Source organism: Leptonotus elevatus, chromosome 20, assembly GCF_054856555.1.
Source record: "Leptonotus elevatus isolate MCC_2025b chromosome 20, RoL_Lele_1.0, whole genome shotgun sequence".
Lineage (NCBI taxonomy): Eukaryota > Metazoa > Chordata > Actinopteri > Syngnathiformes > Syngnathidae > Leptonotus > Leptonotus elevatus.
In genome coordinates this window covers 2,369,319-2,391,184 of record NC_141258.1, presented here as the reverse complement: position 1 = coordinate 2,391,184, position 21,866 = coordinate 2,369,319, and the positions used below count along the sequence as shown (strand labels likewise).

Genomic DNA, 21,866 nt, shown 5'->3' with positions numbered 1-21,866 from the left:
TAGTTACAATTTGAAGTAAGTTTTTGGTTGGTTTGGTTTCTCGCTTCGGATAGCGGAAGCATTGAGAAAAGTATTATGAATGCATATTTTGTCCATATTTAAAATGTTTGCCATACATTTGGTTAGGAAATGCGTGGTCCTATGTGGCCCCCCCAAGTAGCACTGCTGAAAAATGTTGCCCCCCCCCCCCCCTTTCCGAAAATCTGCAAAATGAAAAGACAAAAAAATCTGCAAAAATGCAGGGTACACTATAGATTTAAGTTGTAATATCACTTTTCACCACTAGATGGCATACATATCTTTATATTGCCCTATACTACAATTCGAGTAAGACTCATATTTTTTTTTTTGTGCATTTAGAATGATATGTAGAACAAAACAGAATAAAACCTCAATTAGTTACAATTTGAAGTAAGTTTTTGGTTGGTTTGGTTTCTCGCTTCGGGTAGTGGAAGCATTGAGAAAAGTATTATGAATACATATTTTGTCCATATTTAAAATGTTTGCCATACATTTGGTTAGGAAATGCGTGGTCCTATGTGGCCCCCCCAAGTAGCACTGCTGAAAAATGTTGCCCCCCCCCCCCTTTCCGAAAATCTGCAAAATGAAAAGACAAAAAAATCTGCAAAAATGCAGGGTACACTATAGATTTAAGTTGTAATATCACTTTTCACCACTAGATGGCATACATATCTTTATATTGCCCTATACTACAATTCGAGTAAGACTCATATTTTTTTTTTTGTGCATTTAGAATGATATGTAGAACAAAACAGAATAAAACCTCAATTAGTTACAATTTGAAGTAAGTTTTTGGTTGGTTTGGTTTCTCGCTTCGGGTAGTGGAAGCATTGAGAAAAGTATTATGAATACATATTTTGTCCATATTTAAAATGTTTGCCATACATTTGGTTAGGAAATGCGTGGTCCTATGTGGCCCCCCCAAGTAGCACTGCTGAAAAATGTTGCCCCCCCCCCCCCTTTCCGAAAATCTGCAAAATGAAAAGACAAAAAAATCTGCAAAAATGCAGGGTACACTATAGATTTAAGTTGTAATATCACTTTTCACCACTAGATGGCATACATATCTTTATATTGCCCTATACTACAATTCGAGTAAGACTCATATTTTTTTTTTTGTGCATTTAGAATGATATGTAGAACAAAACAGAATAAAACCTCAATTAGTTACAATTTGAAGTAAGTTTTTGGTTGGTTTGGTTTCTCGCTTCGGGTAGTGGAAGCATTGAGAAAAGTATTATGAATACATATTTTGTCCATATTTAAAATGTTTGCCATACATTTGGTTAGGAAATGCGTGGTCCTATGTGGCCCCCCCAAGTAGCACTGCTGAAAAATGTTGCCCCCCCCCCCACCACCACCACCCCAGCATTTTAATTGCCCATCCCGGCTATAGGACAATGAAAAACCTGTTGCTAGGTAGAAGTCATGGGGCACAATCATGGGATGGGATTTTGTTGCTGTAATGGCAAAGCAGTTGCGAGCCCATGGACACCAGTCACTGCTCTGTATTGAATATAAAAAAACACACCTTGAGAAGAACGTTCGACCTGATCGATCGGGTCAAAGGTCGCACTGTAGTTAACGATGTCTTTCTCGTTGAAAAGATCAACCGGGCCGCGTTTTGTCTCTGCTTTCGCCGTCACATTTATTTAGGGAAATTTGGCAGCGGGCTGCTTTTGTCTCCTGCGAAAAAAGACGATGATTAAAGACACGCGCGCACACACACACGCTCTCTCCAATAATAGCCGCCATCTCGACGCCCTTTTGGGCTAATACGTGCTTATGTGGACGTATTTACTCTGGCGGGGGCATTAAGGGGCTGATTAACAGCGTCTGCGCGACCGCACAGCCGCGGCCGTGAAGCAGAAATTAAACATATTTAAGACCACGGAGAGCCGCGCCGACATTAAATGCCAGCCCGAGGAGCTGCGATCTGATGTGTAAGGGGGAAAATGGAAACGGGGATTGGGGAAAGGGGGGGGGGGGGGGGTTTGGTTACTATGGAAACAATCTCAGCATCAGCACCGTTTGCATTCCCAATGGACTGACCCACCACGGCGGCGCACCCCTCATCAAACTAACTGCTTGGCTTTCCTCTCCCTGCTCGCCATCTCCGGGCCAAGCTGACCTTTTTTTGGCCAAAAAGGCGTTATCAAATAATAACGCTCCGCCGTGTTTTCCCAAGAGCGGCGTAAAAACCCATTCGGAAGAAGGTATGTTCGTCAACAGATGTTTTTTTTTTTTTGCAAGATTATATTCAATACTGAGCAGTATTTTTGTTTTATAGCTTAAAAAGTGAGTTTGCTTTTATTTATTTTTTTATTGGCCGATGGGGCGGTGATTGTGCCCGATTCCAATTCTGCATAGCAACAAGTGACTGTGGAAGAATCTGCCCCAGGGGCACAGTCCTGTCTGCCCCAGCAATTTACAATACAAACCAGAGATAGACCGATAGGGTTATTTCAGGGCCGATACTAATTATTAAGTAGTCAAGGACACCAATAACCGATATTTGGAGCCGATATTTACTGTCACTACAAAGGAAAATATTGGCATCAAAATTGGATGAATGGACGCATTCGTTTGTCCATCCTTCCCTGCTGCATCCACATCATCCACTTTGACAGACAGCAACCAAATGGGCCCTGACTCTTTGCCTACTCAGCGCTGAGAAGGTCACTATATATATATATATATAGATATGTGTGAGTGTGGGGGGGGGGGGGGGGGGGGGGTCGGGGTAGTATGTGTTGAAATATACAGCCCAAAATAAAAAATTCACCCGTCAGCATCCGTGTGCATGCAAGCCTGAGTGTGAGCAAGCCACACTTTGCGTGTGCGTGCGTGTGTGTGTGTCTGTCTGTCATTCTTCAGCGCACGCACACACGCACACACACACACACACATTAGTTGGCTGCAGGGCTGCTGATATGATAGAAAGAAGCAGCATGTCGTGCATGTGGCACGAAAACACGTCACGGGGCGTCTCACCTGCTGTCAAAAGCGTGCGCGTGCGCGCGCGCGCGTGAGCGTTAGTGAGTGAGTGAGTGTTTGACGGGCAGCCACCTCGTCCTAAATGAGATTAAACGGGAGGTTCGCCTCTAATCGCGTTATAATGAGTTTCTGTGTAGCTCGTACATTCACTAATTCCGCTTGCCAATAGTGAAAACAGTCACGTGGGCGTGTGTGTGTGTGTGTGTGTGCGTGCGTGCGTGCGCGTGTGTGTGCGTGGTGAGAAGGGGTCACCTCGCTGCAATCTCGTGCTCATTTATAACAATAGTGGCGAGCTGTCCTCATCAAAGGATTGCAACGTAGAGTACATGTGCTAACTTGTGCACGCACGCACACACACGCACGCACACGCACGCACACGCACGCACACACACACAGTGTCCATCCGCGTATAGATCTGTGTGTCATTAGAAGTCTCAACAGGAATTAGCATCGATCAGCTGACCAGCAGATGGAGACTGACTGACAAGGACCAAACAAAGGCGTGTACGAGAATGTGCGTGCGCGCGTGTTGGCGACGTGAAGGTGAACTTTCCTACACGCACATTTGCTATTTCATACAGAGCGGAGGCCGGTTGAGGGCTTCAGCTCGCAGCTCTGTATTATGGGCTCTCATCTCATCCGAAATGATTTGATTGATTTTGCACATGTACATTCTGATTTATATTTAAAATGGTGAGCAACTCCTTGTTTTTTCATTTAATTTTTTAAATAAAACTCGGTGGACGGGGCAGTTATGATTGTGCCCGATTAAAATGGTTCCTCTTAAGTGGCTGTGCGAGAACCTAAACAATTCTTTGATTCTTCCCCCAAAAAAATGTATATTTGATATTTATTACTAAAATAGAACATTTCCTTGACATTGTTTTGGTTGTCGGGCGAAAGCCTTGTCTAATATAAAAACATTGCTTTGGCGCCACCTTGTGGCTGCTTAGGGACAAGGAATTATACCAAAGAAGCATAAAGTTCATGAACCCAGTCAATATTTGTCCAACAATTTTGTTCATGCCACAACCGAGAAATCAAAAATAATCGGAGCAACCGCTACTTCGAAGCTGCACAAATGACCAACGGAAGATTTTTTTTTCTTGTTATTTTTTGTTTCTAGACGCCACAACGTGCATCGAGCTATCAGCCTTCACCTTAAGGTGGACTTTTAGGGCACGTCGAAGAGCTCAGAGGTGACGGCCTGCTGCTGGTTATCGGCCTGGCTGTTCATTAGTCGCCCTGAACAGACCTTTGACCCTGACCACAGCTGTACGGAAGGGCTTGCGTCGGCATGACAACCTGCAAGGGGGGGGGGGGCTGGCAGCTGTTGACGATTGCTAGGAATACAGTAAGTAGCTCGGACCTAAGGTATAATTATAATAGAGGGGTTATAATGAAAGGGGCGGGTGGGGGAGGGGGCACTGGAATTGTTGCCCCTCATATGTGATTGGTAAAAGGTTGGAAACAACCAAACAAAACATGCCCAGGAGTTTGGCCTTGGCAGAGGTAATGAATTAATAGTCAAACGGGGGGGGAAAAGCACAAGCATAGATTTCATCGACTCAGCAAAGCAAGTGTAGTGCATGCAGGTGTGGCAAGGTGGGGGGGAGGGGGGTGGGGGGTTTCACAGTATGGAAGAGCAGGCAGGAAGAGGAGGGTTACTATGACAACGACATAGGAGATGCTAATTGCCATTTTCTACCCTCCATAAAGTTTAAGAGCCTCCGTGGCTGCTGGCGTTATTCTAACCCAGACACGGAGTCTTCCTCTGGGATCTCAACAACCACCCACCTGCTTCCTCGTCCGCTCCATACATACAGATTTCGATTCACAAGAGTTCAGTTTGATTTCGATTTCGATTTTTTTTTTTTTCGATTCGATTCCATTCACTTGGTTCAATCCAATATTGATTAATTAGGGAACATTGATTCTTCTTAAATAAGAAGGACATGAAAAAACTCACACACATATTAAGTATAAATTAAAACGGTTCTGAATTGTCATAAAGTGCAATAAGTCAGCTCTTTTATAAATATAAGAAAATACTCTTAAATTCACGTTAACAGTAAAATTCAAGAAAACAGTAAGATACAACAAAAATGTGGCCTTTAAAATTCTATTTTGTTTATGGGAAAAAAGAGATATTAAAAGAATCGATTCATGGTTCTATGAATCGATATCACGCTCGAAAAGAAAAATGTATTTGATATCATTTATTTATTTATTTTTTTTGAGAAAAAAAATGAAAAAAACAAACAAACAATTATCCGATTTTTAAAACCCAGCCCTAAAAAAAAGTGACGGGTATGACATTTAAAAAAAAAAAAATTACAATATATATTACAAAAAAACTTGCCATTATCGAGTGTTGTGTGTAGAATAAATGTAATAAATTTTGGAAAAAACATCAAATACAGTGCATCCCAAAAGTATGCCTCCGCTTTAAAAATTGTGACTAATTGCCCCCCCCCCCCCACCCCAAAGGCTTTTGTAATTGCAAAGAGCACCATCTAGCATGTACACAGCCATGCGCCCATGTTACATAAACAACCTTCAAATAAGGCTTATCAATAGTTTTAGCAAGCAAAATAGCCTAAGAACAACGGATATAGATGACATTTTTAGTGAAAAACTGTGGATAGGTTGACCCCCACCCCCCCCAAAAAAATCCCCCACAACCGCACATATTTAAATTACGCATCACAAGTAAACCACCAAGACAGGCGGCTCATCAATACTATTAGCCTAAAAAACTTAACGGGCGTAGTGTACAGTTGTAAAATAACGAAATTTGGGAAAAAGTGAAGCCCCAACAACATCCGGCAAGTCTTCTCTGAGCTTGACTTTTTGAATGTCAATACAATATTGCACTTTCTGGATTGAACAAAACTGACCAATGACAGTCAATGCTTGCAAGCTTGTGGCATCATATTCAAAAAGAATTTCCAAATGCAGCGTCTGTTTTAATTTTTTTTTTCCATCCATCTCCTCCTCCTCCTCCTTTCTTCCCCCTGCTAAAGCACTTTGTCCTCGCTTCAAGATAACGATAATTCAATCAGCTGCTGGCGTCACCATGGCAGCGCCATGTTCTATTTCCAGTGCCATAGTATCAACACAATGACACACACACACACGCGCGCGCGCGCTGGTGATTTGACACACTCTCTTACTTCCTATCGTCCATTTACTCCTTCTCCAGACCGCTTGCACGTCTTCCTCTTTTTTTTGCTCACTCGCCGCCTCCTCCTCCGTCCTCGCCAGCAGCTGGTTGCTAGGCAACTGGGATCATTGATCTGCAGGAGCGCTGTCATGAAAACACACACGCACACACACGCGCGCGCGCATACGCATAAACACACACGTAGTTTAGAGTAGCCTACAGTGAAGGCGTCCTCACTTACGGGATAAAGAGCAAGAGGAAGATGAGAAGACTCAAGCTTCTCTATACGTCCACATAGAAGCATATCTCAATATACAGCATATGTGCATTTAAATACACATAACTAAATATAGCGTACATATGCAGTACATAAATACACACATATGTATATGCTGTATATTTGATCATTTTTAAATATGTGCAGCATATAAAATCTATACTATAAATGTTTAGATCCACCTTTACTGGGATGACGCTGACTGAGTTCAATATATATATGCATATATAACCATTTATAAATGATCAAATGAAATAAGTTCTAATAACAATTTTTTTTGATAAAAAATATCAAAGAAAAAAAAAATCTAATCTAAAATTATTTTTAAAATATTTTATATATACACAATACATTTAGTGTATAGTCACCTAAATGATAAGGATATGAAAAATTAAGAATATTTTCAAAAAGTAAAAAATAAAAATAAAAATGCATAAAATGGTTTTAGAAAAAAGTAAGGGAAATACATTATTAGCATTCAAATAAATGCTTAAATATTATAACAAGCACAATTATAATCATGTCAAAATACGTGAATATTGTGCTTTGTGGTTTTTTATACTATACTATACTGTAAATGTTTTAAATAGAAATAAAATAGTCAGTTAAACTCATTCACTGCCATTGACAGGCGAAGCATCAAAGATCCATCTTTACTGGGATGACGCTGACTTGGTTCAATATATATATGCATATATAACCATTTGTAAATGATCAAATGAAATAAGTTCTAATTACAATTTTTTTTGATAAAAAATATCAAAGAAAAAAAAAATCTAATCTAAAATTATTTTTAAAATATTTTATATATACACAATACATTTAGTGTATAGTCACCTAAATGATAAGGATATGAAAAATTAAAAATATTTTCAAAAAATAAAAATGCATAAAATGGTTTTAGAAAAAAGTAAGGGAAATACATTGTTAGCATTAAAATAAATGCTTAAATATTATAAACAGCACAATTATAATCATGTCAAAATACGTGAATATTGTGCTTTGTGGTTTTTTTGCAATAGAGCACAAGTAATTGCATTGGGTTGAATTTATTAAATACAGTAAATCAAATTTCATAGCGTTCATAATATTTTGATCATTTATGTATAGCTTCATTATTAATTAGATTGATAATTGCCAGGCAATCACTTTAATGTCCTCGTGTTCATTACAGCGAGTCAACTTATTTATCTTCATTCATTTATTCTTCCGCAAGGGAGAAACGCGCACAAAAGCACGACTGCCGACAAAAACATTAAAAAAAATAAAAATAAGTCTTGTGATCAGAAACAAGAATTAAAAGGAAAAAAAACAACAACTCCCGAAAGGTTCCAGTGACCCCAATTTAGCGTTTGTATTCTAGCTCATTAAAAATTAAATGAAGAAGAAAATCAATCATTTAACTTGCTGACGGAGCTTCTTCCATCTGATATCAGCTGGAGAGAGAAAGTCAGCCGGCGCTTCTTTATTCTCCGACAAATTAAGATCAGCACTAATCTTCTTTACGCGCACACACCGGCTTCAACTTAAAACAACACGGCAAACAATGCAGCTTTTGCATGACATTTGTCGTGCTTGTCAGCTTTTCTCGCTTGCTTAATGGACGGCTAACATTATGGGGGCCGCAATAACATTTTTCATTTTGGCTCGAGAGAGACATTACGTGCATCTAGATCAAAACAGTCATCGAGAACTGTCTGCGTTCCCACCACATTTGCACACGTTCCCGCAGAAACATGCGCCTCTTGGTTATTGCAGTAAAGAGTGCAAGTCGAAATATCAAAACATTTCATGAATATTTGTGTATTTCATTACTCACCGCAATTCAACACATCATTTAATGAGATGAATGAAATCAAATGTGACACAGTTTTCTTGAACGCAGCCAGCGCAGGTCTGACCTGAGAATATTTTTTTTCATTGACTGAGTTAAAAAATGTCTTTCTTCTCATGCATCCGCCTCGACACGATGTTTACTTAGTCACAAAACGCCTCTTAAGGGACGCGGAGAGAGCGAATTCAGGATGAACGCTTCTCGAGATGAGAGTCACGGGATCAAGAGGGTCTTTTTTTTTTTGGTATGAGATCGACTTTTGGAGGTTTTTAAGAAGGCCAGTTTTTCAACCTCACCCCATCCCTGACCTCAATTGCGGCAGGAGTCGCATGAAATCCATGAGGTTAGTTGAGTGGATGCCGGAGGTGCAAATGTTAACATGTCTTTTGAAAGCGGGATTAAAATAAAAAATAAATAAATAAATTGCAGCCACAATGTAATGTCCAACTGACTGGGAGGGGGAAAATCATTAAAGTAATGACAGGAAATGTCAAGAAAGAATGCAGTGCAATCTAAAGGCAAACAACTGTAAAGGAAAAAAATGTAAACACAATCATATTTGAACAAACGAGCCAATTACACCTTGGCAAGAATCTTTCTGCAATATTTGTAAGGTATTTTGGGTGAAATATGCCAAATATGTCTCTTTTAATAACAATTTGGGGAGACTGTGTTTATGATAGTAATTCATCGTAAAAGGAAATCAGCGACCCCTGGTGTCCGGGTGCTAAAACGAACCGTTGTGTGATGCGCACAGACGCCAAAATTAAATACAACTCGACCTGAGCGAACGGTAGACATTATAAAATGGCACGATGACGCTTTGGAAAAGTGACGAATTAATAATACCCACCGCAGAAAGAGTGAAAACGCCGGCGAAAACACTTTTTGTGCTTATCACCGGCAATGTACCGCACAACGACAGGCGCTAATTAGCATTAGCTTAAGCGACACTTCCTGTAGTGACAGAGCTGATTTCAAATTAAAAAAACAACGCGTTCAGCGACACACTATGGACACGTTGTCTTAAATAAAAGTCTTTATTTTGTATATAATAGTTATATAAACGATATTATGTCATATTAACGAGTGTTGAGCCTTAAAATGCAGTTCCACGCAACGATGAACCCTATAATTGTGAAAAGTAACCGGACATAGTTACGCCAAACAGGTCAACCTTGACCTGTGCTCTAAAACCGTTTTATAATGTCCGGAATATTACTGCTGATTTTTATGACCCCGTGTGTTCCCAATTAAGTCATTATTTTTTAATATCACGGTGTAAATTTTGTATTTCGTGGGGAGCATGTGGGTGTTTGGCTACGGCTCGCTCATTTGGAAGGTGGACTTTCCCTACGAGGAGAAGCGAATTGGTTACATTAAGGGCTTCAGTCGTCGCTTCTGGCAAGGCAGCACAGACCACCGCGGCGTGCCGGGGAAAGTGAGTCTGACGTCACAACGCGCCATGCTCGTATTGCGTCACTTGTTGGAATCATGTCACAAACGGTAGAAAATTATACATCAAGTATTTCAAGAGTTACTGTAGATTACACAACTGTTTGGGTGTAAACGAGGGCAAAGGCAGGCGGAGGCAAATTGCTCAAGGGCCACATTTGAATTTTAAAATTAACAAATTGCAAGTGTCACTCATGTCAAATCATCTCATTTTCAGTCACGCTTTTAAATTATTTTCGCAATTAAATTATTGAAATTAATAAAAAAAAAAAACTCTTCTGTATCAATGTAAAACTGTCTATTTTAACAATACAGTAGTGCCTTGAGATACAACTTACAAGTTTTTTTGAAATACTGTCGCTTTTTGTCTTGAGTTACGAGTAAGACATTGAGTTACGAGTGCACTTCAAATCCCCACAGCGAGATGACAGCAAATTTCACAACGTTCAGCCAATATCAATTCACATTGGTTTCCTTGCAGTGGAGGACAATATCAGTTGGTGGCGCTAATGCACCTTTCAGCTGGCTTGTTAAGCATAGCACAAAAAAAAGGGTGATTAGAAAAATTACATATTCGAATAATCCACTTTTAGCACATTATAGGCACGATTCACTACCCGAAATGTTTTTGTCTTACCTCTTCATAAATATTTGTATACACTATGTACTACATGCACTCTTGTTGTTTTTCGCAGCCTGGCCGGGTGGTGACATTAGTGGAGGACCCTGAGGTAAGAAAACATTTGATTTAATCCAAATGATCTATGTCAGGGGGGGTATTTTTATATTTATTATACATTTCATAATTCTCATATTTGATCAGAAAATGAACTATTTTTAAGTTGTTAGGAACAGCAAACCCAAAATAAGTTTTGTGTTTCAGATAAATTGTAAAAAAAAAAAAAATTCTAAGAACAAATACCTTTAGAGTAAAATGACACCACAGCAGGTCACAGTGTAAAGAAAAATAGCAATATATTTTTTATTTTTTTACTCAAACACTCGGTGGTCTCTGCTGTTGAATAATTTTTTTTATCTTCATTTTTTTCCCCCCAAATAGGAAAATCTCAAGTCGTCCAAAACGAAGCAGTAAATCTTTGCTATTTTAGCAGATTGGCTCCTCGTTATTCTGAGCACGAGGCCACATCCTCACCAATTATGACATCAACTTCCCTTCACCTTTACTATCATAACAGATGAAGATTAATGAAACAACGCCTCGTTATACAGCCGTAAAACGCCAATTAGCAGCTGATGGTCATAACGTTTACTACCTTGTAAGCTGTCAAGGTACGAGCGCGTTTTCTGACGCGGGCAGCATGCAAAAGAGCTCCGTTGTCACACTGTATACCAAGGTCACGGCACGCGCAAAAAGAGACGTTATCTCGTGTTCCGCTGAAACAAAAGCGAGGATGACGCCTCGTATTGCGACCTTGGATGGGAGATAATTTCTCCCACTCGTCTGGGGGGAGGCGATAACGTTTAGGAAATCTGCATTAAAGAGGCCAGAGATGCATATCTGAATATTACCGTCTGTGTATAGTTGCGGAAGTTAGCCTTGCTTTTGCACGTTTTTTTCTGAAAAAGTACAATTACATCGTAAAATCGGAGAGAGAAAAAAAGAATGCAATACCAATGCAAGTTCCTTGGCTGATGCAAGCTGTTTTTCAGTAAGCACATTTCCAAAAAAAGAGGCTTCATGTTTTTCTATTATTTTCCCAAATCATTCAAAAACCACTTGGACAATCATGCGAGTTGGCTAATGCTTTACAACCGAAATTCTCGGGGTGGAAATCTTTTTTTTTTTTTTTTTTTTAAGAGCTTAGTATTGTTCATTCGGAAATGTCATCATCATTGCTCTTTTATTTTTATTATTTTTATTATTATTATTATTATTTTTTTTGTGTGTGTGTGTTGGCTAATGCTTTACAACCGAAATTCTCGGGGTGGAAATCTTTTTTTTTTTTTTTTTTTTAAGAGCTTAGTATTGTTCATTCGGAAATGTCATCATCATTGCTCTTTTATTTTTTATTTTTTATTTTTTGTGTGTGTGTGTGTTGGCTAATGCTTTACAACCGAAATTCTCGGGGTGGAAATCTTTGACTATCTCACAATTGGATTGGATTCAGAATCGCTTTTCGATTCAAAATGATTTGATTGACAATGATTTCTTCTTCAATTCATAGATGTGCAAAGAATCGTCATGATCTACGCCAGTCTGACTCGCTAATGCTAAAAAAAATAATTTAAACAAAATCAATTTTGGGACATTTAAAATCGATTCTGAATCATACTAAATGAGAATTGCGATTCTTATGAGAATCGATTTTTTTTGCCACACCCCTACTAAATTCTAATACTGGTTTGTTCCATGAAATTATAATAATGTTTTCCCAACAGTCTATTCTGGCCATTTCATAGCAACCCTAATTATTATTATTATTATTGTCATCTGTAATCAGGGTTGCGTTTGGGGCGTAGCCTACAAGCTCCCCACGGGCCGCGAGCAGGAAGTGAAGCGCTACCTGGACCACCGGGAAAAGGGCGGCTACCGCGCGACGGCGGTGGCCTTCCACCCGCGGCCGCCGCTGGCGCCGCCGCCCAGCCAGACCCTACTCTACATCGGCTCACGGGACAACCCCGACTACCTGGGCCCCGCCCCCTTGGAGGAGATAGCCAATCAGATCGTGGGCTCCACAGGGCCGAGCGGTCAGAACACAGAGTATCTGTTTCAGCTGGCCGACGCAGTGAGGAGCATCCTGCCCGAGGACAATGACGCACACTTGTTTCGGCTGGAGACGCTCGTACGCCAGAGGCTAGAGGACGACGGCTCGCCCAAATCATCACCGTAATAATAATAATAGGTGTCATTACAGTGGTGCCTTGACTTGCGTGTTGAATTTGCTCTGTAGGTGTAAAACACAGGATGGGTGAGGATTGAGACTTTCGATAATCTCTTCAGCAAAAATGAGGCTGTGTTTGAAATACTTCCGGTTTTCACTCTTCTTTTAAATGAGACAAAGATCCATGAACCTGGATTGCATGATGCAAATGATGTGGTTTCGGGTTTTTATATTTTGTTTGACAGTAAAATTCACCCAGGAATGGCAATAAATCATTTGAACCTTTTTTTTTTTTTTTTCTGCCATATGGTTCTCACTCGTATCTCAAGGCGCTGCTTTATAATATTTGACCATCAGTCTCAGGGTTTGTGTCCGTGTGTCACAATGGCATAAATAAAGCGCACAGTAAATTCACTACCTTCTGCTTCATTGTGTTCTTGTACAAGAGGAAGTGGAGGAGGCGACACAAACACTTGATGCATCAATCTGCAAGAGCGAAAGAAAAACATGGACGCCTGAAGCAAAACTAACACACGAAGGAGAAGCTGCTCTGTTTCTTACTGCAGTTGAGAAGACGGAAAAAAAAAAGAAAAGGAAATGACACTGCAGGCAAAAAAAAAAAAAAATCCTTGAAGTGGTATATATTGATAGATTTCATAGTGCCACTCCCGGGCTTTGTGGGTTTAAACTTCTTTTTTTTTTTTTTTTTAATTAGTTGTCTTGACTTAACCAGTGAGTACAAAGTTCATGTGGAAACTGGAGCATTTAGTTGTAAACTCGAGTGAGCACATATTCAGTTCGATAATCGCTCGCTGTCCATTATGTGGGTTTCATCCGGATTACGCAACATGTTTGTGAACGTGACTGTGCGTGTTTGTTCATACATGGGAAGCAATAAACTAGTCTTACCTGAAAGGGCGTCTTTTCTGTTGCGAGACGAGCGCTCGAGCCAACGGACTGTCCCGCAAACATTCAATTAATGAGTACATCAGAATTGCAGATGATCCATTTAATCAATACGGTTTCATGAGTACATAATTTTTTTTTTTTTTTTTTTTTTACAGACTTAAAATCGAGGACACAGATATCGCATATAGATTTGTGTATTAAGTATGCAAAGCAGATTTTAAAAGATTTGATATTTAATAAAGCAATGTACAAACTATACATGTTGTTACTTTGACACTAACATAATATACACTGTTTACATATTTACAAAGCTATACTATATAAAAAAAAAAAACTAAAGCTATGTCATTCCTTGACTAATCTGAGAAGAGCGAAATCTCCATATAAGGAATAATGAGTTTGATAATTCATTAAATAAAAAAAATATTTACTTTGAAAAGATCAACCAAGCCGGTTTTCCCCAGGGAGCTTTTTGTCCTCGTCTGGTTAAGAAGTTGAAGGCCGAGTCCGTGGGCAGCTTCCCGGCAGCGACGTTCCGAGCTTCGTTTTAAAATGGTCACTCGAGCAAACGGACAGAACAGAACAGAACCGTTTTTTTTTGTTTTTGTTTGTTTTCAAGCGTAGTAGCACGGCGACACCAGCAAGTCAGTGAGCACCAGCAGCTGGTCGTCAGTGAAGCGCTGCCGATGCTCCTGCCAGTTGTCGTGGTGCGTGCGGCGGAACTCCGACAAGGTCTTCTTCACCGTCATCTTGGGAGCAAACAGATCACAAGTCCAAATGTTGGGATCCAACCACAAAACACAACGCGTGGGACAAGTATTGGGACTGCAAGTGGGAGTGATGATTCCTAAACACCAAATGTTAAAAAAAAAAAAATATATATATATATATATTTCAAGGGGAACTATAAACCAAGATGTCAAAACTTTGTTGGATTTGTTGTATACTTGTCAATGGCAGTGAATTAGTTTTAAGACTTTAGAAAAATCAAACAATTGTGGTTACATCATCAACCCAAAATCTTTTTCAAAGGTCTTAGAGCCATGAGTGATGCAATAAATAAAACAATGAGCTGAAGCCGGAAATTAATCTGCATGCAGTCAACTTTGTGGCTCACCAATTCCTCCTGCACTGGGATCCATTTTAGGATTAGGTGGCAAAATTAGTGCGTTCATTTACAGTTCCTTTAATGCCACACATTTTTTTAACGCACATTTTTTTTTTTATTATTATTATTATTATTTTTTTTTTTTTTTTTAACGCACGATTAATGACCGCACCTTATTTGGAAAGGCTGTACTGGGGGAATTCCAGTCGCAATCCAGCACACGTCAAAATTTTGCAGTAAATACATTTAATAATAATATCACACATTTTTGTGGGGTCAAGTTGAATTTTACCATTTTAAAAATGTGCAGAATTTCACAAGTCATGTTAAAGATTAGTTAGCTCTTATTATGAAAAGAAAAAAGCACTGAGCTGTCGCCAATGTCTTACAAATGTAAAAAAAAAAATCTAGTGGCAGAACTATGACCGACACAAATCAATATCAAAATATTTTTTGTTGTTTTTTAACTCAATTTTATGAACTATGAAATTACTGTATCAATGACTATAAGATGCAGCCATATTTATATTAGTTTAACATTTTTCCCATTTAATATTGAATATGAAAACTTAGGGAAAAAACATTTGTCTATTCAAAACAGATATCGAATTTGTGATTAATCGTGAATTAACTATTGAAGTCATGCGATTAATCACGATGAAAAATTGTAATCGCTTGACACTCCTAGTACCTAACTGGCGCGTTTTCATCTGTTACTGTCCAAAAATCCAGAATTTCACGTTTGAGCTGACATACTGTCATTTGCTTACTTGCAGGACAAAAAAAAAAAGCAGCTTTGATGTTTATTTGATATCAAGGAAATCAGCAAAACTTGTTATGAATAATGTCATTGTCATTTTGGTTCTGGAAAAAAATAGGCTTGAAATTGGTCATCTGTTTTTAGATGAAATGAAAAAAAAAAAAAAAAGAGGAGATTTTAAGGCCATGACACTCGACGCTCAGTCTTTCTAACAAACCCTCGAGCAACACTTCTCTTCTCTCTTAGAGATTAAAAACTAACAAGCGGGCTTTTCATTTATTGATGCTAAAAGGACACGTGCAAGCCTTGGAATTAGCGTGACAGGGCTAAAGAGGCAAGAAAAAAAGAAGACGAAAGAAATACAGCCCGAGCACAAAAAAGCCGATCACAATGAGTGAAGATGTACTCGTGAGTTATGGATGGGCGGCGTTCATTTGAATAAATGAGCAACTCAAATCAGTTGCCTTTTTTTTTTTTTTCTCTCTCAATGAACGAGTCGGTGTCTGAAACGGACTGAATTGCGTCGCGTTTGACTTTGCAGCAGAACGAGCCACTGAATGATCGTCTCGGGCCGGCACGCCGCCTTCATCTATTATTTACTCTCATTGATCACGTTGTGCACGTCTGAGACCCGCGGGGCCACGGGATTCTCCTCAAGTGGCCCGGCAAGCGATCGTCTCTCTCTCGGTTGTTGTTGTTGTTGCTTTTTGCGTTTTTGAAGGTGAGCGACTACCTCGATGGGTTGCGGGTCGTTGAGGTGGTCGCTCAGGTCCATCAGGATCTGCGGCATCCATTTGGGGACGTCGTAAGGGCTGGACAGGATGCACGCGCTCAAGCCCAGAACTCCCGCGTGGCGACGCACCAAATCTGCACAAGCCAAATGTCACTTTTTCTGAAAGACGGCCATGTTTTTTTTAGTTTGCCATCGGTTTTAATTGGCAGCACTTTGCACACGCGTAAATGATCACAAGATGTATTTTGCATTTTTAAATACTATTTTGATACTTAAATATTTTGTTGTGAATTCATTCACTCGCAGACATTTTCACTGAAGCAACTCCCTTCACTCGCGGCTGTTTTACTGAGTTACTAATGAGTTAATCCAATTAAATATTATTTGGTGTAGTTTTATTTTGTTATTAATTCTTTAGTTTTTACTCAAAGTTTGTTTTAAGTTTAAGGGTTAATCATTTGACTTTTTATTTAAAATATTTTTGTTTAGCTGCTTGTGTAGCTTTTAAATACGGCGTTGTTCCCTCCATGCATTTCTTTATTTTTGTTGATTTCGATTTTGCATTAACACTTGTTTTATTTGCACTACTTATTTACCTCATAATTTTACTTATTTAGAACGTTCGAATACATTTCTTTGCCCAATAATGTATTGATTAATCAATTAAATGTAAATTAAATTACTTATTTTTAAATCAATTATTTGACATATTTGTAGTTATTCAAAAAAATTTTTTTTTATTGCTTTAAAAAAAAAAATGGATTAGCAAGACGACTCTACCCTTTTATTTACTGTTCTTCAATGACGTTATGATCCGCTGTCTTCTGTTCAACTTGTATTTATACACCGCAATTTGTTTAGGATAAGGTTTTTAAAATGCTCTATACACAAAAATTGAGTTGAGAATTTCAGAAGCGTCCCTCAAACTGGTAGCAATTAGCATTCGTCGGTAGCCTCAGCTCTCAGTTTCAGAAAGCTTGGCGACCCTTGATCTCTACACTTGGTGACCTGGGTACACGGAGTGTGTGTGTGTGTGTGTGTGTGTGTGCGTACCCGTGGAAGCCAGCTCTCCTCTGGCCTTGGGTAGGCGCGTGTGACTCAGCGTCTGCAGTTGAACCTGCAGACTGCGGTCCAGAGGGAAGAAGTGGCACTGCAGCAAACCACTCAGGGTGGTGCCCGCCATGTCCCTCACCTACGCACAAAAGAGAGAGCGGCCATCGCCGGGCGGGTTTAGGAAGGGAAAGGCATCAACTATTTATCTTAAAAAAAAAGGATTGTGGTGGGGAGGAAGTGAACTGCAGAACTCACTTTGCGTACATTATGAAGACGCGACAGTGAGATGAAGAACGAGACAACGCAACGCTGTGAAAACTTTCTTCAAGGGATTTCAAGTATTTGGGCCTTTTCATTTATAATGAAAACTGCGCCAACCAAATCATGCGAGTGACTCGATGTGCGACCCCTGAAGGGACACTTGCAAAGATAACAACACGATGAAACAATTATGAGTTGTGTCCAAATACTTCCGTGAATAAAGTGGAAGCTCCAAAGGCGAAAGCAGTCCTATAGGTTGACTTTCAAAAAGATGTACAGGCTTGAAATAAAATAAACAGTAGTGCAAGTTGAAATTGTTGCGTGGCCAAGACTGCAACTCAAAACACTGAAATTAAGTTAAAAGACAATCATTTATTGCAGCATCTCTAAAAACCATACCCCCAAAAAATTGTAATGTCGTTTAAAAAATTTTTTTTAAAGCAGCACTCTATATTTTACTTTTGTAAAAAAAAAAATTAAAAAAAAAATACAGCAATGACAAACAGAATGTTTTTTTGCTTTAATTTAGTGGATATTGTTCTCCTCTGAAATCACTCTGCCCTGTTAAGCGCAGTGTGAAAAGGCTGGATCACAGACATAATATGCTATATATGGAGCACTTTGCAGAAATATTAGTTGTTCTTTGCAAATAATAAAGAATATATGCCTGTGAGCATTGTAGGGCTGGGTTTTAAAAATAATAAATGTTCCTTTTTAAGCTCGATATCGATTCATAAAACCATGAATCGATGATTTTATATATCTCTTTTTCCCATAAATTCTGGAGAAAATAGAATTTTAAAGCTTAGTTTTTTTTATCTTACTGTTTTCTTGAAATACTGTTCACATGGATTTAAAAAGTATTTTCTTACATTTATGAAAAACCTGACTTAATGCACTTTAAGACAATTCAGAATCTTTTAAATTTATATTTACAATTATTGAATTAGATTATGAAAATATTTTCATCTCATCCTTGCTGATGTCAATGTTTGTGTAACATTGAAGTGATTATAACTTTCATTAATAAACTAAATCATTTGAGTTTTTATCATGTACTTGACATTTAAGAAGAATTGATGTACCATAATTAATTGATATCGGATTGAAGTGAATCGAATCGGGAAAAATCGAAATCTAATCGAATTGAGGAAACTGGAATCGATACCCAGCCCTATTTATTGTGTTGCTCTACTGTTCGTGCTCAAATATCTGTTAGACATTGCAACACAGAAGCTGATCATTAGCCTGTCTATGGTGTTTTGCGTTGAATATGCAAAGTTAAATATCAAATATAAGTTGCTTAAAATATAGACTGGGACGGTTGCCCACTCACTCAAAATGAGCAAGAAACTGCAATTTTATTGCTTTCAATCATTCAAAACAATCATGTCACATTATATCATGTCAACTCTGTGTACTTGCAACCCGCCCAAAAGGACAAGCGCAAAGTGATTTATTTTTATTTTTATTTTTATGTCACCTCCAATTGCTCGTCCAGCAGCAGACGCATGACCAGCTTGCGGACGCGCTGCACCTCCACGGGCACGCTGAGCAGCGTGAATAAGTTGGAGAAGACGGTAATCTGCAGGTAGGTCAGCACCGAGTAGCGCGCGTGCCACGACCTGCTGCCGGCCATCTGTAAGGACGCGCGCGCCAAAGCGCCGGTTAGCGTTAGCAAAGCCACGCCGCGCGTCCGTGGATCTGCGGCGGATCGCGTTGTATGTGCGCGTAGACCACCTTCAAATGTCAAAGCATGTTAATGTGCGGCAGCGTGAAGAACAAGGCCGTCCTCGCCGGCTACATGACGCATAATTCATACGCTTATCTGATGGAATAATGTGCTCGGGTTCGTACATGATCACACGTAAGATGGTGGATGGTAACGGACATTTGTGTGAAAATGGCCAAACATAAAAAAAAAAATAAAAAAAAGAGGTAATGGAATATTTGCTGACCCGTTTTGAAGAGCATTTCAACTGGATTACGCCTGATCTCACTTTCTTATCTGGACAGTGAGTGTATGTATGTATGTATATGTATATATATATATATTAATTAAATGACCTTTTTTGAAGACCATTTCACGCAAATAGTCATTGTTATCCCACCTGATGTCACTTTCCTGTCGATATGTTGTGAGAGTGAGAATTGTTGGAACATTTAAAGAACTTGAATCTCAGAAAATCTATCAATCATAAACTTAAAGATTGGGATGTAAATGACACTTTTTGAAGAGCATTTCAGATGCAAGTGGTACACTGGCTCCCTCTAGTGGTACATTAAAGAATCACTGAATTAAATATGAATTAAATGTACAATGAAGCTTGTGGCTACACGTACAGTCTGTTTATATATATATATTTTTTATCCAGTACAAAATTTTTAGACCTTTTAGCTACAGCACATTTTATGACGGCGTATTAGGGCCACGTATAAATATACATATTTTTTAGAGGCAATATTCAGAAGAAAAAAAACCTCGTAAATTTGCAACTTTATAAATGTCAAATTTGGAAGAAAAAAAACTCAAAAACTTACGAGAAATACATGTAACGGATTCGTTGGTGGTTAATGGGACACTGTTCATAAAATGAAAAGGCAGGATGGAGACGGATTAATTCTTAATTTAAACATTACTCGTCATACACGGCAGCTGGAGCGACAACACTTCCTGATCCCCTATCAGCTGACTAACACGAACCAATCAGAAGCCAGCATACTTTCGGTAAAAACTGAATGACGGAGATTCGACAGATACTTGTACAAACGAAAATACCAAAATGTATGAATGTGTAAATAATAATTCTGGAAACATAAACATACAAGTAAATATTTATTTGAACAAATTAACTTAAATGCTTGATCCTCAGGGTGTGGGACCTTCGCAAAGCGAGACATCTTTCTCGCTGGCCGTGCCCCAACGCTTCAAACATCATAATGTTAATCTCTGCTAAAGCAATTATTATCTCCTTATTTGAAAACCCGACCGAAAAGTATTGGCACAAACATTCAAGTAGTACGCTGTGTTTCTCGTAAGTTTCTGAGTTGTTGTTTTTCTCGCAAATGTGCCACTTTCTAAAGTGGCAAATTTACGAGTTTTTTTTTTCGGAATATTGCCCCCGCCCTCTAATAAATATAGATTTATACGTGGCCCTAATACGCCGTTGTAACATTTGGCATTGTTATTTCATTCACTCTGAAAACGTTTATTGTTAACTTAGGGTCGTCATTTTGAATCTTTATTTAACTTTAGTGCCAAATATTTTAAATGAATCATTATTTACGCTTTTCTCTTCCAATATTTTGAGCGCAGTTTTTGTGTTTAAAACAGCATCACGTTCCAGCGTCTTACACTCATTTACTTTTAAGTAACCACGTACATTTTCATGGTTCGAGAACCACCACCTACCGCACAAAATGGCTGCCATTTCTAAACGCAGAAATATCCCAATTCAAAGTCGACACTTTGAGCACATACGGATTGTTTTTTGACTTCAAATCTGTCGGCGCGGTGTATAAAGGCAAATTTATATTTATCAACAAAACGGTGGCGTGTGAGTGACCTCTTCCAGGGCTGCCAGGACGAGAGGGATGTGTTGGGGGTAGAGGAGGCCCTGGGACATCAGAGAGAGGCATGTGCGAGCGTCCTGTTTCATCTCATCATAACTCTCATCAATCTCCACCGGGGCAATCTGCGGGGAGGGGTGAGAGAGGGCCAGAACCACAGGGAGAATGAGAGAGAGAGAGAGAGAGAGAGAGAGCGAGAGAGAGAGAGAGAGGTGGAGAAAGGTAGGGCGACAGCAGCGAGGCAGCGTTGTGAGTAAATGAAGAGAGAAATGGAGTCTAATGGCCAAGTAAGATGGAGTGGGTAATAACGCTGCACTGGGACCCTGTGCGTGCGTGCGTGCGTGCGTGCGTGCGTGCGTGCGTGCGTGCGTGCGCGTGTGCGCTTGCCTTGAAGAGCAGAGGCAGGAGTTGAAGTTGCTGCTGAACAGGCGTGGTGAAAGTCCGCCCGGCGCTCGCCAGCAGCCATTTTAAGACTACAAAAAAAAAGAAGAGAAAAAGAAATAGAATCACACCCGCGCACGCGCACGCGCACAATGAAAAGCTATTCATGAAATAAAGCTGCCAGCGTGACCTCACTGTGACGCCTTTACCAGAGCACGACATTCATCATCGTTTTACCACGTAGCAATTGAGTTAATCGCGGTCGATACGTATTTATTCAAACCTTTGACATTTTTTTTCTTCATGCTTCCCTGTAAATAACATTCACAATTCATTGATATGAAGCTCCACCGAGAATAACAGAAGTTGCAGCATTTTATATCCAGTTTTATTATTTTATTCTATTATAAAAAGAAAAAGTGTTTTACATAGAAAGGGGGTGTTGTAGTATTTTATATTTATTTATATTTGATATTAATAGGATTGAATTACATAATT

General features: G+C 39.3%; 2 protein-coding genes across 2 annotated transcripts in view; one reads left to right on the top strand and one right to left on the bottom strand.

The window, feature by feature from the left end:
- Positions 1 to 9,471: 9,471 nt before the first annotated feature.
- On the top strand, positions 9,472 to 13,007 carry chac2 (ChaC, cation transport regulator homolog 2 (E. coli)). The gene is made up of 3 exons (XM_086064473.1): positions 9,472 to 9,736; positions 10,446 to 10,481; positions 12,213 to 13,007. The coding sequence occupies exons 1-3, from the start codon at positions 9,602 to 9,604 to the stop codon at positions 12,600 to 12,602; spliced, it is 561 nt and encodes a 186-aa protein (XP_085920599.1). The 5' UTR covers positions 9,472 to 9,601; the 3' UTR covers positions 12,603 to 13,007.
- Positions 13,008 to 13,587: 580 nt separating this feature from the next.
- The window catches only part of LOC147156359 (proteasome activator complex subunit 4B-like), a 31,407-nt gene continuing 23,128 nt past the window's right edge, over positions 13,588 to 21,866 (bottom strand). The window contains exons 42-47 of the mRNA XM_086064384.1: positions 21,375 to 21,460; positions 20,984 to 21,112; positions 18,901 to 19,056; positions 17,157 to 17,295; positions 16,104 to 16,237; positions 13,588 to 14,251 (exon numbers count right to left, since the gene is read on the bottom strand). Of these exons, the coding sequence (XP_085920510.1) occupies positions 14,117 to 14,251; positions 16,104 to 16,237; positions 17,157 to 17,295; positions 18,901 to 19,056; positions 20,984 to 21,112; positions 21,375 to 21,460 (779 nt within the window). The 3' untranslated portion in view covers positions 13,588 to 14,116. The remainder of the gene's footprint in view (positions 14,252 to 16,103; positions 16,238 to 17,156; positions 17,296 to 18,900; positions 19,057 to 20,983; positions 21,113 to 21,374; positions 21,461 to 21,866) is intronic.

Bases quoted from the DNA above. Each gene is read 5' to 3' on its own strand.
- chac2 (XM_086064473.1), top strand. From the start codon at position 9,602: ATGTGGGTGTTTGGCTACGGCTCGCTCATTTGGAAGGTGGACTTTCCC. The intron at 9,737-10,445 runs GTGAGTCTGACG...TGTTTTTCGCAG, and splicing joins ACCGCGGCGTGCCGGGGAAA to CCTGGCCGGGTGGTGACATT. The intron at 10,482-12,212 runs GTAAGAAAACAT...ATCTGTAATCAG, and splicing joins CATTAGTGGAGGACCCTGAG to GGTTGCGTTTGGGGCGTAGC.